Genomic DNA, 26,146 nt, shown 5'->3' with positions numbered 1-26,146 from the left:
GACAGTCACCGCAGGGACAGTCACCGCAGGGACAGTCACCGCAGGGACAGTCACCGCAGGGACAGTCACCTCAGTCACAGTCACCGCAGGGACAGTCACCGCAGGGACAGTCACCGCAGGGACAGTCACCGCAGGGACAGTCCCCAACACAGCCCCCCACCCACCGCCCCAGGCCCGGGCTGCCACCTCCCCGCCTCACGGAGCTACCCAAGCCGTCATGCCGGGCTGCAAATCGCCCGCAGTGCCCTCCCCGCCGCCGCCGCCGTCCCGCCCCGGAGGCGGACCCGGCCCTCCCCTCACGGCGGCGGTGGCGGTGGGGAGACGGGCCGGGCGCGCCAGCCGCGCCGCCATGGAGGTGGACGTGGTGGAGGAGGAGAAGGCCGGGCCCTCGGCAGGCGAGAAGCGGGGACCCGCCGACCCCGCGGGGGCCGCGCCCGGCGGCGGCAGCGGCCACTACGAGCTGCCCTGGTGAGCGGGGGCGCGGGCGGGCAGCGCGGCCGCCATGAGCGCCGCCATCAGCGCCCGCCGCGGGGGGCGGGGCGAAGGGCGGAACCCGCGCGGTGATTGGTGCAGAGCTGTGCGGGAGGCGGGGCCTGGCGCGCCATAGCCAATGGGGTGAGGGCGGGGCGGGGCGCGCTGTTGGCGGGAAGGCGGGCGCCGCTGAGGGACCCTCGGCTGAGGGGACCGTGAGGGCCGGACCCGGCCACGGCCAGAGCACGGTGATTAGAACCGTTCTCCTCTGCCCGCCGGGGTGCAGGATCTCGGTCTGACTCAGAAATGGGAGCTCTGTGGTCTTCCCGGTCGGTGGCCAGGACTGGGAAAGAAGGTATCACAGAATGGTTTGGGTTGGAATGGACCTTAAAGCTCATCTCGTTCCAACCCCCCAGCCAGGGCAGGGACACCTTCCACTAGACCGGGTTGCTCCAAGCCCCGTCCAACCTGGCCTTGGACACTTCCAGAAATCAAGAGTGAACAAAATCCCGTTGTTTACCTGTGTAGTCCGAAGTCAGCCCTGCCCTGTGTTAAACATGAGGGAGCACACACAGGGAGGCTTCTCCCCTCAGCCCCGGGTCAGGCTGAGGGACCGAATTCCTGTTCGAATTGAGCATTTTTTCCTGCCTTTTCCTGCTTTATAATAATGGAAGTAAAACCTTTGAAGGTGGTGAGGCCCTGGCACAGGTTGCCCAGAGAAGCTGTGGCTGCCCCATCCCTGGAAGTGTCCCAGGCCAGGTTGGACGGGGCTTGGATCAACCTGGGCTAGTGGAAGGTGTCCCTACCCATGGCAGGGGAGTTGGAACACCCAGTTGGGTGATCTTTAAGGTCCCTTCCAAGCCAAAACCATTCTGGATTCTGTGAGTCTGTGATTAGTGTTGGGGAATGCTGTGCTTAGCAGGGAGGGGGGACCCTGCAGGGCTTGCACTAAAGATACATCAAGTCATCCTGTCCTAACATAATCCTCCTTTTCTGTCAGTGTAAAGTGCCATTAAAGCGTTTTTAGATGTGCTGAAGTCTGTGGGGTTTTACTTTTACAGGGTGGAAAAATACAGACCCATGAAACTGTCTGAAATAGTTGGAAATGAAGATACTGTGAGCAGGCTGGAGGTGGGTAGCTGTCCCAGTGTCTTTTTACAGATTATCTCAAAAAAACATATTTCTGCATAGATCCTCAGGCCAGTAAAAACACTGTTGTATTATTACATCCATACTTGAGCATGTGGAAGAAGGTGTCCTGATTTACTTTAAAAATTACAAGTTTTAGGAAATATTTTAGTGGTGTATAAGAGAATATGACTTCTTCAGTTGGGATGTTTAAATTGGCCCTATTTTGATACAGCTTAGAGAATTTGTAGCTGTTATAATAATATTGTTTCAATGAATAAATATAATCTGTATAATAACAGAAAGGAGCATAGGGGGTTTTTTTAGAAGAGAAATGTTTTCCATATGGTGTTCAAAGCCAGGTTGGACAGGGCTTGGAGCAACCTGGTCTAGTGGAAGGTGTCTCTGCCAATAAGGTTGATGAGCTTCCAGGTCCCTTCCAACTCCAGACATTCCAGGATTCTATAATTCTATGAAAAATTAGTCTGTGAACACAGTATTTGCTAACAGAAAGATTACACTAGCAAGTATATGATTAAAACAGATGCAAAGGAAAGGCAAAAGTAGTAAAGACCTGTGGGATTAAGTGCTTTTCAATTTTTCCATGTTATTCTAGAGGCTACCTTCTAACAGTTCAATTAAAAAAACCCCAAACATATAAAAGCAACATGGTTCAAAAAATGAAAGCAAGAGGGGGAAAAAAAAGATGCATGTTTCTGGTGCTTAAAATAAAACAGAATTGAAACTACTTGTTCCTTTTATTTTCTTCTGTCTTCTTCTTATTATTATCATTCTTTCTTAGGTCTTTGCAAAAGAAGGGAACGTACCAAATATCATCATTGCTGTGAGTATTGCTGCTTTGTGCTGTGTTTCACTGTGTTGGTCCTGGGTTTGAAATCTAGCCAGGATGGCCTCCCAGTACAGACTGGTTTTGTGCCTGAATGTACTGGTAAGGGAGATTTGTAGAAAATGACATTAAACTTACCAGAAATCACTCCATTGTCTCGTTTTTAGGGCCCCCCAGGAACAGGTAAAACCACCAGTATCCTCTGCTTGGCTCGTGCTCTGCTTGGCCCTGCATTAAAGGATGCTGTTCTGGAGCTGAATGCCTCAAATGACAGGTGAGAGTGATTAAAACTTGTCAAACTTTTCATGAAGAAACAAGTACCCATTTTAATTCTTAAACCAGGCCAATCTGATAGCCTTAGTGCTATAGTATAAGTCTTTAAGACTTATTTTAATGCAGTTTTTCCACCTAAAAGTTGGGCAGTTTTTGGTGCCCAGCTATCAATACAGATATTATTTCTTGATGTTTTATAAACTTCATAGGTCCTTTCATACACAAAAGTATGAACAGGTGGAGTGCAGAATCCATAGTGGCACTGTTTGCTTGAATCTGCTTCAAAAAGCTGAGCTTCCTCCTGCATTTATGAGGATCCTCCTAAAAATGAAAACTCTTTATACTGAAACTCTTCAGTGCTTAAAGGGAGAGAAATTAGGGCTATAAGGGCAGCTGGGGGTTAAAATGTAGGATCAAGGTATTAGCTATGTAGAGGACATTGACTCTTTCTTGTCCAAGGATCAGGCACTGAGGGCTGATTATATTTCCCAAGTTCTGTTCAGACCCATCCTGAAGTATTCTGAGGACATTTCCTGGAGGGTTCTCTGAGTACAATATACTTTCCCTCTCTCTGTTGTTATAGAAGAGCTATAGAGTCACAACATCCTTTTTCTAAGTGGAAAAAAAAAAGAAGTAAAATCCCTTATTTATAAATAAGTCTTTGCAGGGACTCTGCCTAGGGAAGTGTCTCTGTTGTGCTGATATGATGCAGTCTGTCCAGCTGGTTTTCTTCAACTCTTCTGAGCTACATCTGGGGTTGTGGATTAAGCTGTGGGAAGAACTGGCAAAGCAATCTTAAATGCTCCTGCCTTTGATAATTTATTACCCCACCTTTTGGCAAACATAAATCATTTTGGGGCAGCACTGCAAGTAAGGTTACTGATTTTATATATGTATAAATATATATATATATATTGCTATTGTTAAATTCTTTTTGTCAAACTCTCCCAAAAAATCAAGATTGTTGGTGTTTAAATGTGGATCAATTGGACAGTCTGGGCTACAGCATCGTTCCACGGCAGTTTTACTGGCACAGCTGAAGGAGCAGGAACAAACAGTGGGAGAATCAGGAGAATTCTGAATAAAACCTATTCTGTAATTTCACCCCTCTGATCATGAAACACTTGAATTGTTGTTCCAGAGGCATTGATGTTGTGAGAAACAAAATCAAAATGTTTGCCCAGCAGAAGGTGACACTTCCAAAAGGTCGGCATAAAATAATCATCCTGGATGAAGCAGACAGGTACGTTGTTCTTCCTTCACCTCAGCTGCTGTGTGGAATGTGCTGCATCTCTCCTGTCTGCAAAGCTGCAGCCTTGGACAGTGTTGAGTGTTTCTATCAGGCTTTTCAAAATAATTTTGTTAGGAAATGAATGTGCATTGAACAGTGATCTCGTGACAGTACTCGTAGCAAGCAGAGATCGTTGCTCCAAGGGAGATGCTGAATATTGTAGTGAAAAGCTTGGGGTATGAAACAGCATATTCCGGTTTACTGGAAAGATGTCCCATCCCTGGAAGTGCTCAAGGCCAGGGTGGATGGGGCTTTGAGCAACCTGGTCTAGTGGGAGGTGTCCCTGCCCATGGCAGGGGGTCGGAACAAGATGAGCATCAAGGTCCCTTCCAACTCAAACCATTCCAGAATTCCGGTGTTCATTTCCTTTGAAAAGAGTCCGGCTCACTAGAGAATTTCACTGGATGAAAACAGGACATTCTCCTCTTCCTCAAGTATTAGCATTCTTAGCAGTGCTCATCAGAGCATTAATGATTTAATTTTGCATGTCAGTGTTGTGGAGGTCTTGGTGGCTTCCCTGCATTGTGGGGTGGTTTGTTCACGTGACTGGAAAAAGCTGATCAGTTCATCGAGCCAGAATATCAGTTTGACATCAGTAAACTCTAAAGCTCGTATGAAAATAGTTATTAGGCTGCACCCATGAGTCAGTGAAGGGCAGAATCCATCCTTTTCTCCCCCCAGCATGACAGATGGAGCACAGCAAGCCTTGAGAAGAACAATGGAAATCTATTCCAAGACGACGCGCTTCGCCCTCGCCTGCAATGCCTCTGACAAAATCATAGGTAAAGTGCTGCTGGGCCCTGGGTGTCCTTGTCATATGTTCTCCACACTGTTGGCTGACTTCCCAGGCAGTTTCCAGAAATACCTTGGATCTGCTCGTTGCAAGAAGCCGTGGTACTTCTGAAAAATTGAACCACCTGTACATCAGCTGATAAAAGGCTGGCCAGGGAACCCTCTGAGCAGCTGGTTTTGGTGGATAGTGCTATACATGACTGCAGAAGCAGATTTCTCATCCTTTGGGCTCAGTCTCCATCCAACTCTGCTACATTTAGAGGTGTTTGATGGATTGTTTATTGGGTATTGAGCCCTTTTGTTGTCTTTTCTTAAACACAATCTTAAGTTTGCTTATAGGTGAACCCATTGTAGACCTTTAGACTTCTCCTGTTAAAATAACAAACATCTACATTCAGAAATCCAGGAGAACAGAGGAAGTTGAGCTTTATACATATGTGGGAAAACTCAAGTGGCACATTTGGGCTCTAGGGAAGGACTGTAAAAATTGTGTGTGCTTAAGGAGATGCCTTATTCTCTTCTGAGCCAACACGTTCTTTTTCTTTAAAAGAAGACAAAGTAATTGATGGAACCGAGAAAGCTTTTCCTGAGATTAAAATAAATGTTTGGCTGTTTTGTTGTGGGTTTTTTTTGAGAAAAGAGGGAAATGCTAATTACACATCCCTGTCCTCAGAACCCATCCAGTCCCGCTGTGCAGTGCTGCGTTACACCAAGCTGACAGATGCACAAATCCTTGCCAGGCTGCTCAAAATTGTTGAGAAAGAGGATGTACCATATACAGATGATGGACTGGAAGCCATTATCTTCACAGCCCAAGGAGATATGAGACAGGTAAGAAGAGAAAGGCAATGAAAAAAGGCTTCTGTTTAAAGCAGAAGACCTGTGAATTGTGGCTCTCGGGGATTTATCTCTGGAGAGGTAAAGCAAAGGGGATGTGACTTGTGGCTCAAGAGTAACTAAACTGCTTGGTTTTGTGAGGTTTTAAAAAATGGATCTGCTCCTTAAAAATGATTTGGTGGGGACTGGATACCAAATTTGTGAGAGGAAACCAAGTCTGCACAAATTTGTGATTTATTCTGTTGCTTAATTGAAAAGTGCTTATTTGGCGTCATTTTCTGAAGTGCATCTCATCCTGAGGAGGGGAGTGACAGGTAGAGCACTTCAGAAAATAAATGAAGCCTTTTTTTTGTTTTTCCTTTCACAGGCATTAAACAACTTACAGTCCACCCACTCTGGATTTGGCTTTATAAACAGTGAGAATGTCTTTAAGGTCAGTAACAGCTGAAAACAGTGATGCCAGAAGTTTGGCCCTACACCTGTGTGAGATCTTCCATGGGATACAGAAGCCTTTGAAAGTGCTTTGCCAGTTTGCAGACAGCCCAGTGTGTGGCAATGACAGCATTAGGCCATCAAGAAGCCCGTGTGCCTTTTGGAAAGGTGTCCCTAATGGCATCTCTGAGACTTGGGGGCTTTGCAGCTGTCTCAAAGCACACAAATCACAGAACTGCTGGGAAATTTCACACTGATAACTTGGGAATTTATTACTTGGGTGTTCTCATTTCATGCTATCGAGTCTGCTATGGCAGAATAGCTGAAAAGTGATATTATTTAAAATTTAATCTGTATTATAGAATGTGTCTGGTTGATACTTCACCTGTATAGAAGCTTGGTGAAAATACCAGAGGTTTAATGCAGAGTCCTCTAATATTTTAAGGGTAATATTTCTCTTTGATACAGGTATGTGATGAGCCTCATCCTCTGCTTGTGAAGGAAATGATACAGCACTGCATAAATGCAAATATTGATGAAGCATACAAGGTTGGTTTTCATGTGTTGGCATGGACAGACACTTTTTCTTTACAGAATTCTCGTTGGTTTTGAAGAATTCACAGTGTGTGTTGTTTTATTTAAGATAAGGGCGTTACCATGTAGAGGAGTTGATGAAGATGGGTTGAGTTTGTGCAAGGGGTTTGTTCAGATAAATAAGCCAACAAGCAAAAAAGGAAGTTGCATTGAAATTGCTTGCTAAACATTTGAGGTTAAATCAGCTGATAAGTAGTACATGCAGTTGCAGTGGTTACATACAGCTGTTCCAAAAGTGAATATCCTTGACTCACCTGATAAGTTCTGCAGATGAATGAGGGATTGTTCTTGCCTGCACAGATCCTTGCCCACCTGTGGCGTCTTGGATACGCTCCAGAAGATGTTATTGGCAACATCTTCCGCGTGTGTAAAACCTTTCCCATGCCAGAATATCTGAAACTGGAATTTATCAAGGTCAGTACTAACCCAGCTCCTGCAGGGCCTTTGGGGGCTCTTTAAGAAGAGATCAGGGGGCAGCCTCAGGGGTTTCCCTTTGAGGTTTGCTGTATGTTAGCACAAAGGAAATATTTCTTCTCTCCTTGCTGCTTTTTTGCCCACTCTGCGTCATCAGTTTGTCACCAAGAATGGTCACTTGGAGTGACTTCTGATTTAACATCTGATCACCCACAGAAGTGCCAGAAGTGATCACTAAGAATTAAGAGCAGATGTACTGCTGACTTTATTATTTAGTTCAAAGCCTCAAGTAACACCTTGAGAACGTTCTTCAAGGGCATACTTGATTCTAGTCCAGTGGATACTAAAATATTAAATTATATGAACAGACAGCTGACAGAGGGTAAAGTGGTGATATGGAATCACTCTTCATAATTGAAACCTGTCCTCAGATGTGTGCATCTTGCTTCTCAGAAAGGAATTGGGGAAATACAGGCTTTGGCTTCAAAAAAAAAAAAAAAAGGGGCATTCTAGTTGGTTTGTAGGCAGAGATACACTGTCTAGAGTTTGAGTGACTCCAAGCTCATCTCTTAGCAGTGAGGGATATGTTCTATTTAGTCATTAGTTAAAACATCCACAGGCTGGGGGAGCAAACAGAAGGTTTGACAATGTCTCTATCACCAGGAAATCGGGTACACTCACATGAAGATAGCAGAAGGTGTGAACTCCCTTTTACAAATGGCTGGGCTGCTGGCCCGGCTGTGTCAGAAGACTGCAGCCCCTGCAGCCAGTTAGGCCCCTCCCTGAGCCCAGCCTAACTGCCAGGAGGGGAAAACCTGCTGTGTGCCTGTTCCCTGGTTCTGCTAAATCACAGAAAAATAACCAGTTCTATCGTAAAAACGTTCTGTTCTTTTTTATGTGGACCAATAAAGCTTTAAAATCGGCTTTAACCCGAGAACTTGTCTGTGTTGTGTCACCAAGGCAGACATGAAGACTGTGACAGCCCAGAGCAACAAGGTCTGCTCAGTGCACTCAGCAAAACTGCCCATTTTGGTGGTACTGGGACCTAATAGCAGGAGAAACAAAAATGGAACATCGTGGTTAGGAATTACACTTCAAGCCTGGTCATGGGTGGTCTTATCTCATTCTATTTTGTGCCCTATTTGCACAAAATAGGGCATTTAATGCAGTTATAACTGAGACACACTGAGCAGGTGCCACTCCTGGGTCCTGTGGGTGGGGAAGGTATTTTCACCAAACACACAGGAGAAATATTCCACATTTCTATATGGTGCCAACTGTATTTCAGATATCCCTTTTGCAATCTTTAAAAAACTTTACCAAATTATGGGATGCTCTGCATGCGAGTTCCCATTTCTGTTCTTGCTTGTTGGGTTATGCAGTGTCACTTTACTAGAGTTTCAGCCTGCCAAAAAGCTACACCATCACGTTTTTCCTCTCTGTTCCATTTTGGAAACACCTCAGCAGTGCAGATGAGCAATGAAGCGTGAAAAGCAGAGAGAAAAGCAAACAGAAATTGAATTTGCCCACCTCCCCGTGCGATGTGTGTCTCCAAGCAGAGCCCTGTTAACATAATTAAGCGTGTTCTGGTTGCAGCAGTGTCATGGTTTGAGATAGCCCCAAAATCCAATTCTCTAGCTCCATCCCCCCTCCCACATCTCAACCTAATGTGAGATGGGTTTTTTCCAGACAAAACACAACCAGACTCAGAATGGGGGAAAGGGAATATATTACAATGACTGTACAAATAAATACTATAACACATTATACACATGATCACAACTATCTCTACCATGACATATAGTATTTACAATGGATCAGATCTCCTCTCCCCTCCAAATAAAAGTCCAGGAGGGAAAGAAGGACAGATCCCTTCCAGTCTCTCAGGGCAGCAGCTTCTTCAGAGTAGCAGAAAGCAGTCACACAGAGCAGGGCACAGGGACAAGCTGCTGGTGCCTGCACTTCACTCTGCTCACTGTGCTGATTTCCACCCCAGGTGTTCAGTTCCTCTCTGCAGTTGTGTCGGTGCCAAGTGGATCTTCATGGGCAGCATCAGTTGGCATCACTGCTGGCACTGGTCCCTGCAGGGGCTGGGCACACCCTGCCCTTCTCTGACAGCCACAGGGCTCACCAGTTCCTGCAGCAAGAGCTGGTGGCATCACGAGTTGCCCCTCCAGGCTTCCTGCAGCGCCTCTGGCAGAGCCTGCAGACAAACCTTTGTAATTCAGCTTCCAGGAGAGCAAGGGAATTGGCAGCTAAAGCACAGGGAATGCAGCAAACAGCTCTGGGAATAATGGATGTAATGCTCAAAAGTATATTCTTCCTTCACTATGTATTTATTGAACTTACCTTTTGGTTCCCAGCCAGTGAATTGTCACTAGCAGCACAAACTGTTAAATACACAACTAATAGTTTAGTATGAAGGGGCTTAGGTTGCTGAGTTCTCTCTACAGACACAGCATCACAGCTTTTGTCCCTAAAACTTAAACAAGATTAATTTTCCTTTGGCTGCACATCACAGCCAGCCTTCTCTGCCTTTGCTTTCTCACTAAATGTGCTCATTGCTGACTGGGGAAGGAAGAGGTGTTACAGGGAAGCTTCATAAAACAGCAAACACTGTACTTGGAGGACTCAAGGCTGGTCCTTACCCTGTGGGATGTACCTGCCTGTGGTGTTGGAGCCAGTGGAAGGGTGAGGAACATGGAGGGTCATGGTTCCTGTTCCTACCTGCTTTCTGTGGGTTTCTCAACCAAAGTAGCTGCTTTTCACAGCTCCAGTTTGGAGCAGACTCTCCTCTGGGCTAATCCTTTCCAGCTCTGGGGGGACATAGGACACTTTTCCTGCAAGGAGGAATAGGATCAGTCCCAGAGGTCACCAACACACTGCTCTCCAGAGGTGTCTGCTCCCTCTCTGAGTGCAGAGCTGATGCTTCCCAGGGCCAGCACAGGCTCCCCAGCTCCGTTTGAGAGCCACACCAGCCGTGCCAAAACACTTCTCTAATGCATCTTAAATTGAAAACAGGAAGTGAATTGCTCACTTGGCTGCCCTCCCTAAGGTGAGGAAAGAGAGAGGTGGACCCAGGGGAGATGCCATTTCTCCTTGCAGTATGTTCAGGCAACACAGGATCTGGCAGTTTTGGTTGAGCACCAGAAATCCTTGCACACCTAAAGCCAGTCCTGAAAAGACAGTGTGTCAGTGAACACACTCACATATATACTCAATGCAAAGAAAAACTGTGAGGTGATTCAGAGCAAGACCAAGAACATCAATGAGAATTCCCAGAACTGTCTCTGGATACCTTCCAGTGTAATGAGATGCCTGGCTGAGAAGTGCTCTAGGAGCTTTTCAAAGCTAAGGATGGATTTATCCCTCACTCCAGCTGACTGCTCTGGAGAGCTGTAACGGGGCATTTGCTCAGACCCCCAGTAAGTGAAAGGAAGATTCCCCACATCCAGCTCCTGCCCTGCTCACTTTGGCTCCACAACTTTCAAACTCAGACCAGGAAAATGTATTTGGAGTAACCCACCTCCCTGCTTAGTGATGAGCAGTAAATCTTGTACTTTCATACTTTGACCATGCACTCACCAAACACCTTGAAGTTTCTGGGAGCTCTCCAGCTGGATCTGTTGCTGTGAGGATCTTTCACTGCTGCTAATCTCTTAATCATGAATGGCTCTCTGGGCTGGGAGGTGAATCACCAGCGGGTGTAACATCACCACACATCCCCGAGAACGAGCTCACCCCTCCCCTGCAGCGAACAATCCACAGTCTGCAGCACTTCATGGGAAGTGGGAGCTTCTTTGGGTGCTGAGTTAGTCACCAAGGATGCACCCAGAGTAACAGTTTCATGGTTCTCTGAGGGCCAGGCACAGTTTCAGTCACAAAGGCACCTGGTTCCCTTGCCTGCCTGTGAGCCTGTGCAGAGCCAGCACAGGCTGTGGCTGTCACTGTGTCTGCTCCAGGCTCAGGGGACCCTGGTGTCACCCACCTGTGCAGACTTTTTGCTGAGCATTTACCCTTCAGGAAACCCAAGGGTGTGAGTACAAACTGGGCTGGGGCAGGCAGAAAACCAGGGTAGCTCCCTGCCCCTGTGCATCCCTGAACGCACCAGGCTCTCTCTGTTGTAAAAGTTCCATGGAGACTTCTAGCATTTGTAGGAGCTACAAGTAAAGCTTCTCCTAAGCCAAACTCCAACCCACCCACTGTTTCAGCTACACCAGCAGTGGACACCTGTGGTCTTGCCGATTCTGCTAAAAATAGAGCCAAGACATTTGCAGCAGGAAGCACCTGACATCCCTTCTCCCGCTCCAGGGCTCGCTCACCCTCAGCTCCCCTCCTCTGCTCACTCTTACTGTCCCAAAGAGGTGAGTGTGGGCTGTGTTCTTTGCCAAAGCACAGTTTCCTGAACCAGTTTTGAGGAAGGTGGCTTTTAGGGAGCGACATTTTCTCCCTGGAAGATCCTGCACATCACTCCGTGTCACCTCATGTGCTCCCGTTTCAGCGTCACCCAACTGTGCAGACAACATCTGCATCACAGCAAACCACAACAAAGCACCACGTTTTCTTTGGAAGCTTTTCAATTTTAATAAATAAGTGGTCCAAAAGTGCCAGATCTGTGCATCGGGGCTCAGGAGACCGGGGTCCTGTCTCAGGGCTGATGTTCCTACAGCCCTACCGAGGGACTGGTGCAGTGTCTGAGGCTGGTGGCTGTGGATCTGACCCTCGCCGTTGTTGTTGCTTCTTTGTATCCTTATAAAACAGATACTGAAACACGAGGAAAACTGCCACAGACCAACACTGTGAATCACAAGCTGTGGATAAGGCAGGGATTTAATCCTCTTTAGCTTTTGTGAACAGGTTGGTATCTCATTGAGCTCCACAGAACCACTGCTGTTGTAAATATAACCTGTGCCTTGCCAATTCCTCTCCTGTAGGAAACTGCTTCTATAGGAGAGCACAGGAACTACATCAGAACATAATCCCTCAGGCTTAGTACCATCGTGCATGAGTCACCCTGACAAATTAAGTAACTGGCTGCATTACTGCTCAGCAATTTAAGGATTCACTTCATGCTTGACAGGAGAAAACACTGCACAGACTGGCCACCCTCCCTCGAGTGGAGCTGCAGGGAAATGAGGTGGGATGAGGAGGTGGGGGCCTGCCCGTGGTCGCTGTGGGCAGAGAGCTTTCTCCAGTTGCAGGTTTGCAGTTGGGACTTCTGTGGGCCTTCAAGCAGAGCATTTCTTCCTTTCAGTAACATCCCTTCTATGTGATTGTGGGCACAATTTGGAGAAGAGATTTCACTGAGGGCTGGAAATCTCCCCTCTCCCCCTGTGCGTGCTCGCTGGGTGAGCTCCTGCAGCTCAGCCAAGGATTTCTTCAGACTTTATGCAGAATACTTGAAATAAGAGGGGAAAAAAACCAGTGAGTTCTCTGACTTTTAACCCCTGTTTTCAGTTTAACTCTGCTGCCTGCTACGTTTTCTTTCCAGGGCCAAGTAGTGATGTACATGACAAAATGTCCATGTCTAAGCAAAAGCCCCAGTCGTGCTCCCAGACAATGATGTCTGAGCAGAACAAGGGGCACAGAGGTGCCAGGAGCCCATTTCTGAATTCAGCCTCCCTTGGTGGAAAAGTTCTGCTGGCATTTGTTGGTTGGATGTGGGGATTTTACAACTTTACTCTGCTAGGAAAGGCTACAACAGAGGCATTGGTGTAAGGACAATCCCACTGGGTCTTTGTGGGTGCTCCAAGAGTAAAATCCTGACAGGGAGAGTAACACTGGTCCCAGTCTGTCTCCCAGCTGGAGTCCTAGTCCAGTCGGGAGCAGGGTGACCAGCACTAACCAGTAGGTCATTCACTGTCACTCAGTGTCATGTAACCCCTCTGCAGCTCTCCAAAGGGTTTTACTTTATCTGTCTTGAGTAATTACTAAAGAATTACTAAAGAATTCTTTATCAGCAGCATCAGTTTGGTGCTGATAATGGGGCAGGACATGTGGTCTTAGCACAGCAGACAAGGCTTGGCTGAGCTGAGCCCAGGGCATCCCTTACACCGCTGAGCCTCAGAGCTGCACAGACCATGAAGGGGTCCACAGAATGTAGGACATGGATTCCACAAATTTGTCTCCACAGTCCACATTAGTCAGATTGGCATCAGCCAAAGATGTGGCACAGCACAGGATGGGCTCCTCCTGCTCCCCCACTGCCCACGTGGGCTGCTGGGCATGGGCTCCAGCCAAGCTCCCTTTCTCATAAACCCAATCCTCCCACCCCTACATAAACACCATAAACCCAATCCTCTCACCCCTAAATAAACACCATAAACCCAATCCTCTCACCCCTACATAAACATGTCAACCATTTGCTCTGTTTTTACCTTTGCTTTGACAGCAGGGCAGGGACTGATGCAGGAGCTGTGTTGATGTAGACTGGCTCCTCATCCAGGCTCTCTGTCTGCAGGGCTGCAGGTGAGGATGGGAACCACTGATCAGTGAGTGGGCTGATGTAGAAACACACACAACACCCCCCAGACACTCTGTGTGTCCAGCCTTTGGTGCTGACATGTTTTTGTGCCTGGGCTAAGAAACCTCAGATCAGTGCCAAGGTCTCCTTGAAGAGGCTTCAAAGTGGTCACAGCAAATTTGTAAACACTCTGGAAGCAGCGAGCCTGGACAGCTCTTCAGAGCATAAAGAGATGGACTTAGATTTAATCTAGAGAGTGTGCAAACGGGATAACAAAAATCAGTTGGCTTGGGCAGCTCTCACACCAGAGACAGAAAGCTCTCAAATGTACCTGTGAGCACTCACCATTATCTCCCAGGCCAGGCTACCCCCCGAGCCTCACAGGAAGCCACACGTTAGATTAAACTGTGGTTAAAAGGTCAGCTTGAGAAACAGGCAGCCTCAAACGCAGCAGGAAAGTCCTGGGCTGACCCCCTGCCTGTGTGCTAATTTTTTGTCAGAGGGGGTTACACGGCTGTGTTTGCACCAGGGCAACTTCAAATGGAAGAGGATATAAGACATGAAGAGCAACGTTACTCTGTAGCATCCCATGGTCAGGGTTTGGGCACATGGTGGCCTTGTGAGTATGAGAAACACCACGTCCCATCACAGCAGCATTCAGATACAAGAGTTTGTAGCAGTTTGCACATTGCCTTGGATTGTACATCATGGATAGCTGGGAATAAAATGGCTCAAGACAGGCAATGCATTGCCCTGGCATGGTCTGTGCTGTTCTAGGGCACCAGGCACCCTGCCCACGAATCCCATCCCCAAACAGCAAACGAGTGCTGACAACGTACCTTCCTCTTGCTGCAGCTTCCATGTGTGCATGGTCTCGCTGTTCTCGTAGTCTGCAGCCTCATCTATGACTAAGGAGAGTTTGGACAGGATGATGCTGAACAGCAAATGATCTAAAAATGGCCCTCTGTGAAAGCCCCGCTCCCGCCGCCGCGCCCCGACCGCGCCGAGCACGGCGCTGTTTCCAGCCAGACCTGCTGATGCTGCCTCATCTCTTTCCAGCCCTGGCCACGTGCCTGGATCGCTGCAGGCAGGGATGGGGATCAGACGGGTCCCCGCTGCTCCTGCCTCCTCCGATCGCTCCGTGCACAGCCAGGCAGGAGCAGGGCAGGCTTTAGCAGTGCACAGAGCGTGTGTTAATTCGCTGAAGGAAACCAAACTGATTTCCTATTTTGATTGCAACCTCCCAGGAGTGGTGCTGGAAGCCCTGAAGCAGACACTGTGGTCCAGCATCATCCTCCAGCAGCTTCTCTGCTGGCAGGACATGGTGAGAAACCTGAGCTGGGGGCTAGAGCCATGATCAGCCTGGCTGGAGCAACACTAAAAACCTAGAGAAGATGTAGATCCCAAAGCTCCTGGATTCCTACAGAAACCCCAAGTCAAAGGAAACAGCTTGGAGGTATCACCACAGTATTTTCCTGCAGAAGGGGGAAATGCTCTGTGCCTGCAGCAGCCCTGGCTCCCCAACTCCACGGCACAGAGCTGACAGGAGGAGCTGAGCCTGAAAAGGACAGGGTTTCCCTCAGCTGAGCAGGTCACCATCCCCCTCTGCACCTCCAGACACCTTTGTGGGACACACATGAATCATGATAACAACACACCTACCCGGGTCAAAGCCGTGAGACACTCCAATGATGACATTTTCATAGGAATAGGAATCCTCCTCTTTCTCTGGTGGAGGGAAGAAAGAGGGGAGACAAGGGCCTTAAGGAAGTGCAAGTGGCCTGGGAAGATCTCTCAGCACCTGCAGGAAGGGGTTGTTTACCACAGTGAAACACAGATTGGCTAAAAAGTCATTAGTCCTTGTGATGTGCTGAGCCAGGGATGGGGTGTCCCAGCACAGATGAGCCCAGGGGTCACTGCCCCACAGGAGCACTGTCACCAGTGCCGTGGGGTGACCCTGTTTATAAGGCAACAGATGGACTGATGGGGGCTTGGACATCTCTCAAGCCCCATGGCTCTGCTACACCCTTTAATGAACGTGTCTCCTGGATCTGCTCTTGCTTCAGGCCACAGTGATGCACAGACCTGGGCAAGAACAGTCTCACAAGCTCCCTGGAGCCATAGAACAGCCAGGCTGGAGGAAAACCCACCTGGTTCTCCTGGAGACCTACCCTTGGGTCGAATGAAGAACCTGGCACGGTTGTTGTAATCCAGAGAAATGGGCTCCCTGTGGGCAGAGCAGCACTGTCAGCTCTTCCTGCCCCGGGGCACCCACAGGCTCCCCAGGCTGAGCTATGGGAGCACCAGGACAGCACTGGGACCAGCATGGCTCCACTCAGTGGAGCTGGTGGGCAGCCCCGGGTACTTACACGTAGTCAGAGTCCCCTTGCAGATAATCCTCTGCAAGAACAAGGGTTTGGTGTCAGCACCCCACACCAGGGCATCAACCAAAGTGCCATCCCCGAGCACAGCCCGACAAACCCCTGGAGCACAGCCATGGCACACGTCCCCAGCAGTCACAAAGCCCTGGCATGGCCCCAGAGCCCGTCCACAGCAGAGCCAGGGAGCTGGGGCAGGGGGCTGGGGCAGGGGGGGGACGGCCCCGATCCACCCTGGGCCCTGAGAAAACCCCAGCTCACCGCTTCTCATGGACACATCCTGCCAGCTGGCAGGGAGAAGGGGAATATGGGAATATCCTCCCTGGCTTGGGAAAGGAGAGCACAGTCCCCCACACCAATAATCCTCTTAGGGCAGGCACCAGCTCACAGTGCCCTGGGCGGGAGTGGGGGGCTCGGGAGCATCCGTCCCCTCCTCTCTGCCCGTTAATCAGATAAAGTTGTGTCTCACAAACCAATCTCTAAATTGACCAAGCAGCAGCTCTGCCAGCTGCAGTGCTGGCTGCCTGTGTGCTCCCTGCTGGCTCCCATTCCCAGGAAGCTCCCATCCCCGTGGCAGCCTTCCCTCCCAAACCCCGCCAGATGTGTGGCTGCAGCATTTACCTGTCAGGAAATTCTGGTACCTGGACTCATCCCTGCTCCCTGGGGGCAAGAGAGGGGCACGTTACCCTTGCGCTCAGGCAGAGTGATGGGAGCAGTTTGACGATGAAGCAACTGAATGTTTTGGCACTGGCAGCTCTGCCCTCCCTCAGCTCTGACAGGTTGGACACTCCAGGGCAGGGGTGTTGGGACAGCCAGGGGTGATATTTAAATAGTCTGTCCCCATGGATTGAGCCAGGACTGGTCAGGCATAGCAGGATGAGCACTGGATTTTAAACTTGGACCCAGATTAAACCCAGATGGTCCAGCTCAGGGCCCCCAACATAAGATGGATGTGGAGCTGCTGGAGCAAGTCCAGAGGAGGCCATGGAGATGTTCCAAGGGCTGGAGCCCCTCTGGTCTGGAGCCAGGCTGGGAGAGCTGGGGGTGTTCAGCTGGAGAAGAGAAGCTTCAGGGAGACCTGAGAGCCCCTTCCAGGGCCTAAAGGGGCTCTGAGGGACTTGGGACAAGGGATGGAGGGACAGGACAAGGAGGAATGGCTTCCTACTGCCAGAGGGCAAGGTTAGATGGGATATTGGGAAGAAATTCTTCCCTGGGAGGGTGGGGAGGCCCTGGCACAGGTTGCCCAGAGAAGCTGTGGCTGCCCCATCCCTGGAAGTGTCCAAGGCCAGGTTGGACGGGGCTTGGAGCAACCTGGGCTAGTGGAAGGTGTCCCTGCCCATGGCAGGGGGTTGGAACAAGATGATTAACTTGAAAGGTCCCTTCCAACCCAAACCATTCTGTGACTGAACCTGGGCCTGTCCCAGGGACACACTCACCGTATCCAGAGTGGTGGGAAGCACTGAGCTGCTCGGTGGTTTTCCTGGAAGAGACAAAAGAGACCTAAAATCCCAGGTCTGAGCAAACCCTACCAGGGGTTACAAACCACCAGAGGGACCATCCACAAAAGCTCCCTGTGAGGTTATCACAGCACATGCATGGAGCAATGGAAGAGGAAGGAATTTCAGGCCAAATCCCAAAATGGGAATAAGTAGGCCTGTATTCTGCAGCAGAGTTACTGCAACTATGTGGTTCTTGGGGGTTTAAGTGATGGGGAAAAGTGGATTTATCACATCAAATTGTTTGTAAGCTAAGAATGGTCATTTCTTTTTCCTGATGTTCCTACTATGTACAGCCACAGCTTGTTTCCTTGGGGTTGATTTAATTGCTTGCCAGAAGAATGCAGTGAGACTGAAGACAGCCCAGAAAAAGTCTAAAGCTACCACTGACCATTGATAAATGAAGCAGCCTGACTGAGTTGAAGATGTCCTGCTCCTTGCAGGGAGGTTGGACTACATGGCCTTTTAAAGGTCACTTCCAACCCAAAGCATTCTTTAATTCTAAGCACAGCCCAAGCCACATCTACAGGGCTCAGAGTCCAATCCCAAATCCCAAACATTTATGTATCTTGGGTGAATTTCATCCAACCTTGGCTCTACAGCTAGACTGTTTGGGTTTTTTACCTACCTTGCTATTGAAAAGTTTTCAGGTCCCTTAGTTTTTTCCAGCCTTCGGGTTGCACCTGGCACCAAGAACAAAACGGGTGTTGATTATTATGGCAGCAGCAGATTTTTCAAAGAGCACAGAGCATCCACCAGTGAGGGTTCCCCAGGACTGGCAGGCATTTCCCTAATGCATCCCAAAATAACTTCCAAATTGGTCCTTGAATGTTCACAAGTGGCCAGAACAGGAAACAACCAGAGGAAAAGCTGGTGTCTGACCACAGAGCAAACACTTGCTGGGGGAAGCTACAATCCCAGCTGCTGCCTTGTTGTCTGCTCTCCCCCAAACCTGCTCGATTTGGGGGCCATGCCCTTCTCTTCACACTGCAAATCAGGAGCTTTGGTTGGGCTGGGCTGAAGCAAAGACTCATAGGGGGGTTATGGGGCTCCAACCTAGCAGGGACCCAGGGCAGGGCTCATCTGCAGACGGTGACGCTTCACACAGACCCGGCAGCAGCTCGTGTGATACAGAACTTAAAAGGTCAGCGCCAAACCCAGCCTGGTGCAGGAAGCAGTGAGGGGGGATGATGAATGAGTCACTCCTATCACTTCAGGCTCACCCACACCTTCATTTTCAGAGGGTGCACAGCGTGGTTCGAAGAGCCCCAGTTATTGAGGTGTCGCTTTTCAACTTCATCGCTTTAGTGAATTGTTTTCAACACAATTGAAAACACAATTGAAATTTTTTTCCCTAGAGCTCAGAATTTGCATCCCTAGAAGCATCTAAGGTGGCTTTGACAATCCAGGTCTCATCATTTCACTGGCTGGTGTCAAGGTGACCCCTTGAATTTTACTTTCTCCCTGTTCTGTGCATGCAGGACCCTCACCCCACAAGGCAGAAGCCCCGTAAAACGCTGATACTCACTGGAATGGGATCGAATCACCTCAAACCTCTGCTGGCTTTCAAGCCTGGAAAAAAAAGCAGCACAACCTCAGCTGAATTTTGGGGCTGATGACAAGGAAAAGAGATGCAAGAGACCTCGTTGTTTAGTGAGTGGAGGACAGAGAGCATGAACTCCATGCTGGGCTTGGTGAAGTGCCAAGGTGCAGGAGCAGTATGAGCTGGGAGCGGTATCCCAGACTCCTCACTAACCCTTTAAAGTCAAGATGTGCTTTTGGACCATTGGTAGAGTAGCCAACATCAGCTAAGGGAAGGACACAGGGATGAGGAAAACATCATTTAGGATAATTCCTATTCTGACTCTTTATCCACCAGTTAAGGCCAGAAGAGCCTTTTGACCCACAGAAAAAATGGGTGTTCACCCATGAAATGGGTTCAAACTCCATTGCTTCACCTCCAAAGCTGCCCCAGCCCTCTCAGCATCCCTTAACATCAACCTGAAAAAAATAACATGTTATCAACAATAAAAATAACACCCATGCCCAGAAACCTCTTTACTTCTTAGTTAAGAGGAGAGCTGCTCGTCGAAGCACAAGAGGATTCAACATCTCTTCTACTGCAAGTATTAACTCTGATTTTGGGAAGCCTCTCCCCTCCAGTTTCATTGGGGTCACCCCATCCCCAGCCAGGATTCACAGCTCAGGGCTGGCAGGAGATGGGGGGTCAGAGGACCTCACTGCAAATGTGTGGAGTCAAAGCACTTTGCTTGCAGAACACCCCAACTAACCCAAACCAGACCTCTGAAAAGAGCACACAACACCACGAGCCTGAGGTCAAACCACCTAATCCAGACACAAATTACAAGAAGTCGGGACAATTCAGCAGGAGCCCACAAGGAATGAAGCCTGTGGGGGACAGAACCTGGACTGGCTGCTCCAACAGTCTGTGATGGAGCACACCACAGCAACAAACACCCCGACCCCTCAGAGGCCTTTGCAGAGCCCCTCTGCACCTCCTTTGCTCCTGTAACAAAGGCCATAACCCAGCTTTTCTTTTTCTGCGTATAATTTACTGTGGTTTGTCTGTTGCAAGGAAATAAGGGGGGGTGCACGTGTGTACACTGCATTTCCTTCATTTCTTGTGCTCAGTGGTTGCTCTGGAACAGGGTCCCTCCAGCACCAGCCACGGGCAGGGGCTTCTTTAGGAAGTTACCAATCTCTCTACCACATCTCAGGCCATGACAGGTCAGGATAAGGACTTGGCCTTCTCTCCCAGACCTTTTTCCTACTAGTTAATAACTCAGGGACATCACGGTCAGAGCTTCAGTTTCATTTTGGATTATTCTTTTTAAAGGTATTACCCCTCTAGCAGCGCCCTGAGCTGAGGCACGTTGCCCTGCATGCCCCATCCTGGCATTAGTTTATTTTATTTTATATAAATCTGGATTTCAGCTTGGCTCTGGCTCTGGCCAGGGTCCTACCCCAGGTGAGCTGTTTTGGGGGAGAAACACAATTATGAAAGGCAACTTACTGACTCCTGTGCTCACTCAGTCGCATCTCCCTCTTGGTAGCTGGAAGACAAGGAAATAAAAAGAAGATTTGGGAGTCAGAGATCAGAAAGACCAATAAGACACATTCACAAAACTTCTCCAACACAACAGGACAGCGGAGGCAGAGAGCAGCAGTTACAATAAGGTTTGGATTAATTTTCTTGAAATCACATTTAAATCCTGGGGTTTGTCTCAGACCCTGCAAAGCAAGGCAGCCAGTCCTGTCCCTAAACCCCAAACTGCAGCCTCTCTCCCACACTAAAACCCACCCAGTGCTTGGGGAGGGGCTCAAACCCCCACTGGGTGCTCATCCCACTCTCTATACGAATTTATCTCCTGACTGCCCCAGACTCTCTGCAGGATTTTGTGCATCTGGAGCTGGTCCTCCCGGATGGGGTGTCCCAAAGCCACCACCACGATGACCACGGAGAGGGGTCTGCAGCCCACAGTGTTACACCCACCCCAGGCAAGGGTTCTGGGTGCTCCTTCCCCAGCTCTCCAGCAGAGTCCGTTCCCACTCAGCTCTTGGGAGCATCCCCGCGGGGGCAAAGCTCCCGAGCTGGCAGGTGGCTGAGCAGAACCAAACCCACCCAGGGGGGATTTTCCAAGAGGAAAGGCCCTCCCAGAGCCCGCAGGCAGGACTCACCAGAGAGCTGGCACTTGACGCAGAGGCTGACGGCCGCCCCGAGCAGCATCAGCGCGGCGGCCGCCCCGAGCAGCTCCGGCTGCACCATCCCGGCCACGTCCAGCCTGGAACACAGCGGGCAGGGGAGCCCCGTGAGCATCGGGGGGGTGTGGGGCTGTGAGGCCATTGCTCAGGAAGATTCACCCCCAAACAGCCACCCGCTGTTTGCCCTCCCACCCCCACGGAGCCAGGGGGGTGCTGAGGATGCACAAGAGACACCTCCAGAGCCAACGCCCCTTCCCCGCGCGGCTCCGGTTCGCTCATTCCCAAACCCACAAACGCTGCCAGCAGGCACTAATTTCTTAGCATCTAGAAGAGAGGGCAAAGAGGGAGGCACTTGGCAATATTCCAAGTGCCAAGGCCTTTGCACGACGTGCTCTGGCTGTTTCCTGCAGCTCAGAGTGACTTCCAGTGTTAAATTCCCCTGTTGAGCTGGCTCAGCCCCCGGCTCTTCCCCTGCTTTCCACGACAGGCTCTTCCACAAACAGCAGCTAACATTTTGTAATAATCAGCATGATTTGGCTTCAACTTCTTCCTTTAAAACACAAAACATCCTATAAATATCACAGCAAACAGCCTGCTGGCACTGAGATGGACTGTTTAGCCCATTCCTATTCCCCAGGGACAGATTTTCTTTAGTTACAGATTATTTTAATTTATTTTTGTTTGTAATAAACTTCTTTTTCCCCTAGGGATGGAGATGCTTCAACTTGCCAAAGGCCAGTATGTCATCTTTCCTGGCAGGAAGTTTTCCTGCTGCCTACCTTCAACATAAGCATCCATATAACATGGATTATATTGGTACAGCCACTGTATATATATATATATACACATATAAGTATATATGTGTGTGTATATATAACTACTAATAATTAAAATAATTCAAAATAATTAAACAAATGGCATTAATAGACAATAGAAAGCAGCAGTTTGATTCTGCCCTGCTCAGAACCTTCTTCCTCTGCTTGTGTAAAGTGGAATAAATAACATTTCTCTGCCCAAAACACCCCATTCACATGGAAGAAAACCCAAAGCCTCCTGTGGCAGCTGAGCCTGTGGGTCCTCAGCAACACCCTCCCATCCCTGCTGAGTGCTTGGCACAGCAGCTGAGCACGTTGGTGGGAGGTTTGTGGCCCCGTTTGGCACTGGAGTCCCAGTCCTATGTCAGGGTCCTAATTACCAGGGCACGGTGTAAATAATTGTGGTGTAAATCAGTGTGAGGCAGGAGAAGGAGAGGGAAGAACTCCCCCATTTCTGCTCCAGGCAGACCCTTGAGAAAAGCAATGGCTGAAGGGGTTTGGTGTCAGCATCCTCTCAGTGGTTGCCAAACAAAGTCTGGCTGCCCAAAAGTGACCTCAGCTTGGCTTTGAGACCATTCTCCCTGCCTGGGAGCAAACTGGGTTTATTCCTACTCCCTCCAAGGTTGTCTGAGCCCTCAGGACACCCTCAGCTCCTGGCACTTGCTCCACCATGGCTTTGCTCTCTATAGACCCCCGGGGGCCTCTCCCTGCACAGTTTCTTGCAGCACTTTCAGCAGCAGATGGGACGAGTTGTTCCAAATTAACAGCGTGCCCAGACCCAACCTGGAGGTGCAGAACCATCACCCTCAGCCACAGCCGGGACATCAGGGACAGAGCCTGGTCAAAACCATGTGGTTTCTCACGTCAGTTTTCCTTGGCTCAGAGTCTCCCACGGAAATCATGAGCTGTGGATCATCTCTGAAGCATCTGCCAGAGGCAGCTGAGGGAAGGTGACCCGACGCTGGTGACTGACACACAAAGGGCTGCAATGCTGCTGCTTTGTTTGGGGGGGGTTGGCTTTTTTTTTTTTACTTTTTTCCCCTTTTTTGCTTTAAAGTGAAGGCCAGGCAGGGCTGAAGGCCCCTGACAACACTGACATAATTTGTCCCATTGCATGACAGGCCACCATCTCTCTTCTAGAGCCAGTTGTATTTCTTCTGCAGGCAGTGAGGCAGCAACCCCCCTGCTGCTCCTGAGCCCCCCCACTCACCAGGAACACCAAAGGTGGTTATTTGAGGGGTTGCCAAGCAGGGCATGGTGTGTCCCACCCCATCACAGCATCCCCCCCAAGAGAAAGCTCCCAGTCACACTCACACAATGAGCCCAGAGGTCATTTGTGCTCCCCAAAACACCCAGGTCCACGGAAATCCTTTCTTTTGGAACAAGCCCTGCTCTGGTAAGGAGCTGACAGGAGGAGGTGATGAGCAGATTTATGACAAGCAGAAGGCTGGAAGCACTTACTCACGGCTGGCAGGATATAAATAAAATATTTGGAAGGCTGAACGTGGTTCCCTGCGCTCTGCCTTGGGGAGAGGGAGAGAATAAATAGACTTGAGCCACTGAGATCTCCACACAGAAGGACACGTGGAGTTCATGGCATGTAGTTTAGGAGTGACATTTGGGTAGTGCCGCAATGCCCCGTGCTGTTCACACACTTCCCTCTTCTCCTTTGGCCTGTTTTTCCCCATTTTTGTGCCCACAAGAGTTTCTCCCAGCACAAGTGGGGCCACACTCCCAGCAGTGAGCACAGCCTGACCAGCACAGCCCATAAATCCCCTGGGAGCAGCTGCTCCAGACAAGCAATTCCCAGGAGAGCAACACACTGGAGTCTGGATCCAGCTGTGGCCTCCATGGCACCTCTCCTGGGAGGGGGAAGCCTTCCCAAACAGGGGCTGTTCCTTCCTTGGCCTCAGATACTTTTAGCAATAAAGTGGTGTTTGTTTTTTTTTTCAAAATGGGAAGCATTAACGAACTTGCAAAAGCTCATTCTCCCTGTGCCAGGTCTTGTCAGCCTGGCTGCTGGTGTGGAAGGTCTCTAGTCCTAAATAACCCAGAAACAGGGCTCACTATGAAGAGCCAAGGGAAGGAGAGGTGGTTTTATCCAGGAAGATCAAAAGGCCTTTTAAGTCCACTAAAGGGGAGAGTGAGAGGAAACGGACACTCGTGTCCAAGAGCGACACACCAAAGTGAGAGAAGCTGCTTGAATTGAAATAAGACAATTCTGGCTTATAAAATAAGTGGGGATGCACTGGATATGCACAGGCTAGAAATAAAATTCCTAATGGATGGAAAGTCTGTGAGAAACTTTCCGACACTGGCAGAAGAGGCACAAAACTCACTAAAAAAAAGAAAAAAAAAAAAAAACCTGCAAGAGCACTTAAAATAAACTTAAACTTTTTGCTGAGAAACCGGGAGAGAGAGGAATGTGTTGATGTGGCCTCAGCAATGTCTGGTTTTCCATTAGATAATTTCTCACAAAGACATTTTAGCTCTTTGCAGGGTGTCAAGTTCACATGGCAAGATAAAGACCCAAGTTGCAGGTTTATGTAATGAATTTAACCTATTTATCAAAAAATGCCCAAAAGACAAATATAAACCAGTCACTTTCCCTCCCCTCCAGAAAGTTTTGAGGTTTGCACCAGTTTGCAGTAAATTAATTCTAATTCAGGCTGGTGGGATGAGTCACTGGTATAAAATATAAAGTGGAGAGTGTATTTAAAGCCCAGCCATATGAAATTCAGCACACTGACTTGTTGAACAGATGCAATATTCAGCTTGACTCAATGTCTCTAACATGTCTAAGAAAAGAAACTCTACTTTCTGTTTGCCTGTGTAGTACAGATTGCCACAGAAAGTCCCATCAATTCAGAAATTAAAGTCTCAGACCAAGGAAGCTCCTGTGGCTGGAACCACTTCAGTGACCAGCACTGAGCCTCCAGAAAAGCTCCTTTCCAGAGGTCTGCACATCCCATTTCCTACCAGATTTATGCCAGGTTTCTTAGGAAAGCTGCTGCCATACAGTTAAAGTCTGTTTTTTTCACAGCTATTCAAGCAGATCAGGGTTTATTTTATGCCAGGGGAGCAGTAGATGCATTTCAGCAGAACACAGGGCAAGAGGGGGAAATTGGAATTGATAAACCAACTTTCCCACGGATTATCACTTTGGAAAATGTGTTAGAAAAAAACTCAGGTGGAAAATTGAGTGCAAACCCCATATCACAACACACATGCCAGCACAAGGAGGTAATTCACAAGAATATCTTATGTTTGTAACTTCCCCATCCTTCACCTCCACTCTGAGCCCAGAGGACGCCACGTTAGCAATACAGGCAACCCTCATGTATGTAACTACACCCTAAAGAGCCACGAGAATAAGCCCATCTCGCACAGGATCATCCCAAAATTGTCCTCCTCTGCTCAAGTAGCTGCCTCGTGGCTCACATTACACAAAACATTGATCACAAGAGAAAACTGACGCAAGGACAAAGCTTTTCCCATCTAGGATTAGCAATTTCAAGCACTCACATGCAGTAAAATAAATACTCATATCCACGATGCCAGTCAGCCCCAAAAACGATGGAAAACCCAGGAAGTGTCGTTTGAATCAACCTGTTTCATAGGGTTGGGCTTTTGGAGGGGGAGCAGCAGTCCCAGAAGCAGGAGCCAAAAACAGGACCGAGCAGATTTGGGAGGAGAGGAGCTCAGCACAGACTGAATCTCCCAGAATATTTTAGCAGATGTGAATGCAGAAATAACATAATTAAAAACCCACCACGCTGCCACCAGCAGATGGAGGGGGAGATGTAAAGAACAGCACTGGAATTCAGTACTGGAATCCAGGTTGTTTGGCACAGACTCATCTCAGGTCCAGAAGGGTTAAACGCTGCTGAGAAGATAAGAGTTGGTAATTTCCTACCTTGGAGCCTCTCAGTGAGGGGGAAACATCCAGCACGTTGCTTTTCAGAGAGGTTTCACAGGGATGACCCCGAACCCTCCTTAAAGGTCTAGCCCAGGATCGCTGAGCTCAGTGGGACACCCCACTGCCCGCATAGCCCTCATCCCTCACACCTTCCCATCCCGCTCCCTCCCTCCGTCTCCCACCTCACCCTCAGCTCAGCTGCTCTCCCCGGGCTGTCCCATCTCCTCCTGCCCCTCGCGGCTGCCGCCGCTGGAGCCGGTTCCTCCCGGGCTC

The 26,146-nt window shown here is 49.0% G+C and overlaps 2 protein-coding genes across 9 annotated transcripts; one reads left to right on the top strand and one right to left on the bottom strand.

The window, feature by feature from the left end:
* Positions 1-202: 202 nt before the first annotated feature.
* On the top strand, positions 203-8,013 carry RFC2 (replication factor C subunit 2). 4 transcript variants are annotated; one of them, XM_027664512.1, is made up of 11 exons: positions 203-468; positions 1,533-1,602; positions 2,402-2,443; positions 2,614-2,720; positions 3,861-3,962; positions 4,692-4,792; positions 5,476-5,633; positions 6,007-6,072; positions 6,540-6,620; positions 6,966-7,079; positions 7,743-8,013. In XM_027664512.1, the coding sequence occupies exons 1-11, from the start codon at positions 218-220 to the stop codon at positions 7,851-7,853; spliced, it is 1,203 nt and encodes a 400-aa protein (XP_027520313.1). In that variant the 5' UTR covers positions 203-217; the 3' UTR covers positions 7,854-8,013. The 4 variants fall into 4 exon arrangements, with proteins under 4 accessions (XP_027520313.1, XP_027520316.1, XP_027520314.1 ...); XM_027664515.1 differs by lacking the exon at positions 203-468 and adding an exon at positions 701-719; XM_027664513.1 differs by lacking the exon at positions 203-468 and adding an exon at positions 763-800.
* A 3,638-nt stretch (positions 8,014-11,651) lies between these two features.
* Positions 11,652-26,146, bottom strand: LAT2 (linker for activation of T cells family member 2). 5 transcript variants are annotated; one of them, XM_027664470.1, is made up of 13 exons: positions 26,061-26,146; positions 21,116-21,219; positions 20,451-20,490; positions 18,945-18,988; positions 18,045-18,099; positions 17,357-17,400; positions 16,542-16,580; positions 15,912-15,942; positions 15,693-15,769; positions 15,205-15,270; positions 14,382-14,450; positions 13,457-13,541; positions 11,652-12,477 (listed from the first exon to the last, which is right to left on the bottom strand). In XM_027664470.1, the coding sequence occupies exons 2-13, from the start codon at positions 21,201-21,203 to the stop codon at positions 12,459-12,461; spliced, it is 657 nt and encodes a 218-aa protein (XP_027520271.1). In that variant the 5' UTR covers positions 21,204-21,219; positions 26,061-26,146; the 3' UTR covers positions 11,652-12,458. The 5 variants fall into 5 exon arrangements, with proteins under 5 accessions (XP_027520271.1, XP_027520267.1, XP_027520268.1 ...); XM_027664466.1 differs by lacking the exon at positions 26,061-26,146 and having other exon boundaries at positions 21,116-21,507; XM_027664467.1 differs by lacking the exon at positions 26,061-26,146 and having other exon boundaries at positions 14,382-14,444; positions 21,116-21,507.

The sequence above is a fragment of the Corapipo altera genome, unplaced genomic scaffold, assembly GCF_003945725.1.
Source record: "Corapipo altera isolate COAL_440 unplaced genomic scaffold, ASM394572v1 181b, whole genome shotgun sequence".
NCBI lineage: Eukaryota > Metazoa > Chordata > Aves > Passeriformes > Pipridae > Corapipo > Corapipo altera.
This window is presented reverse-complemented; position numbering and strand designations above follow the sequence as displayed.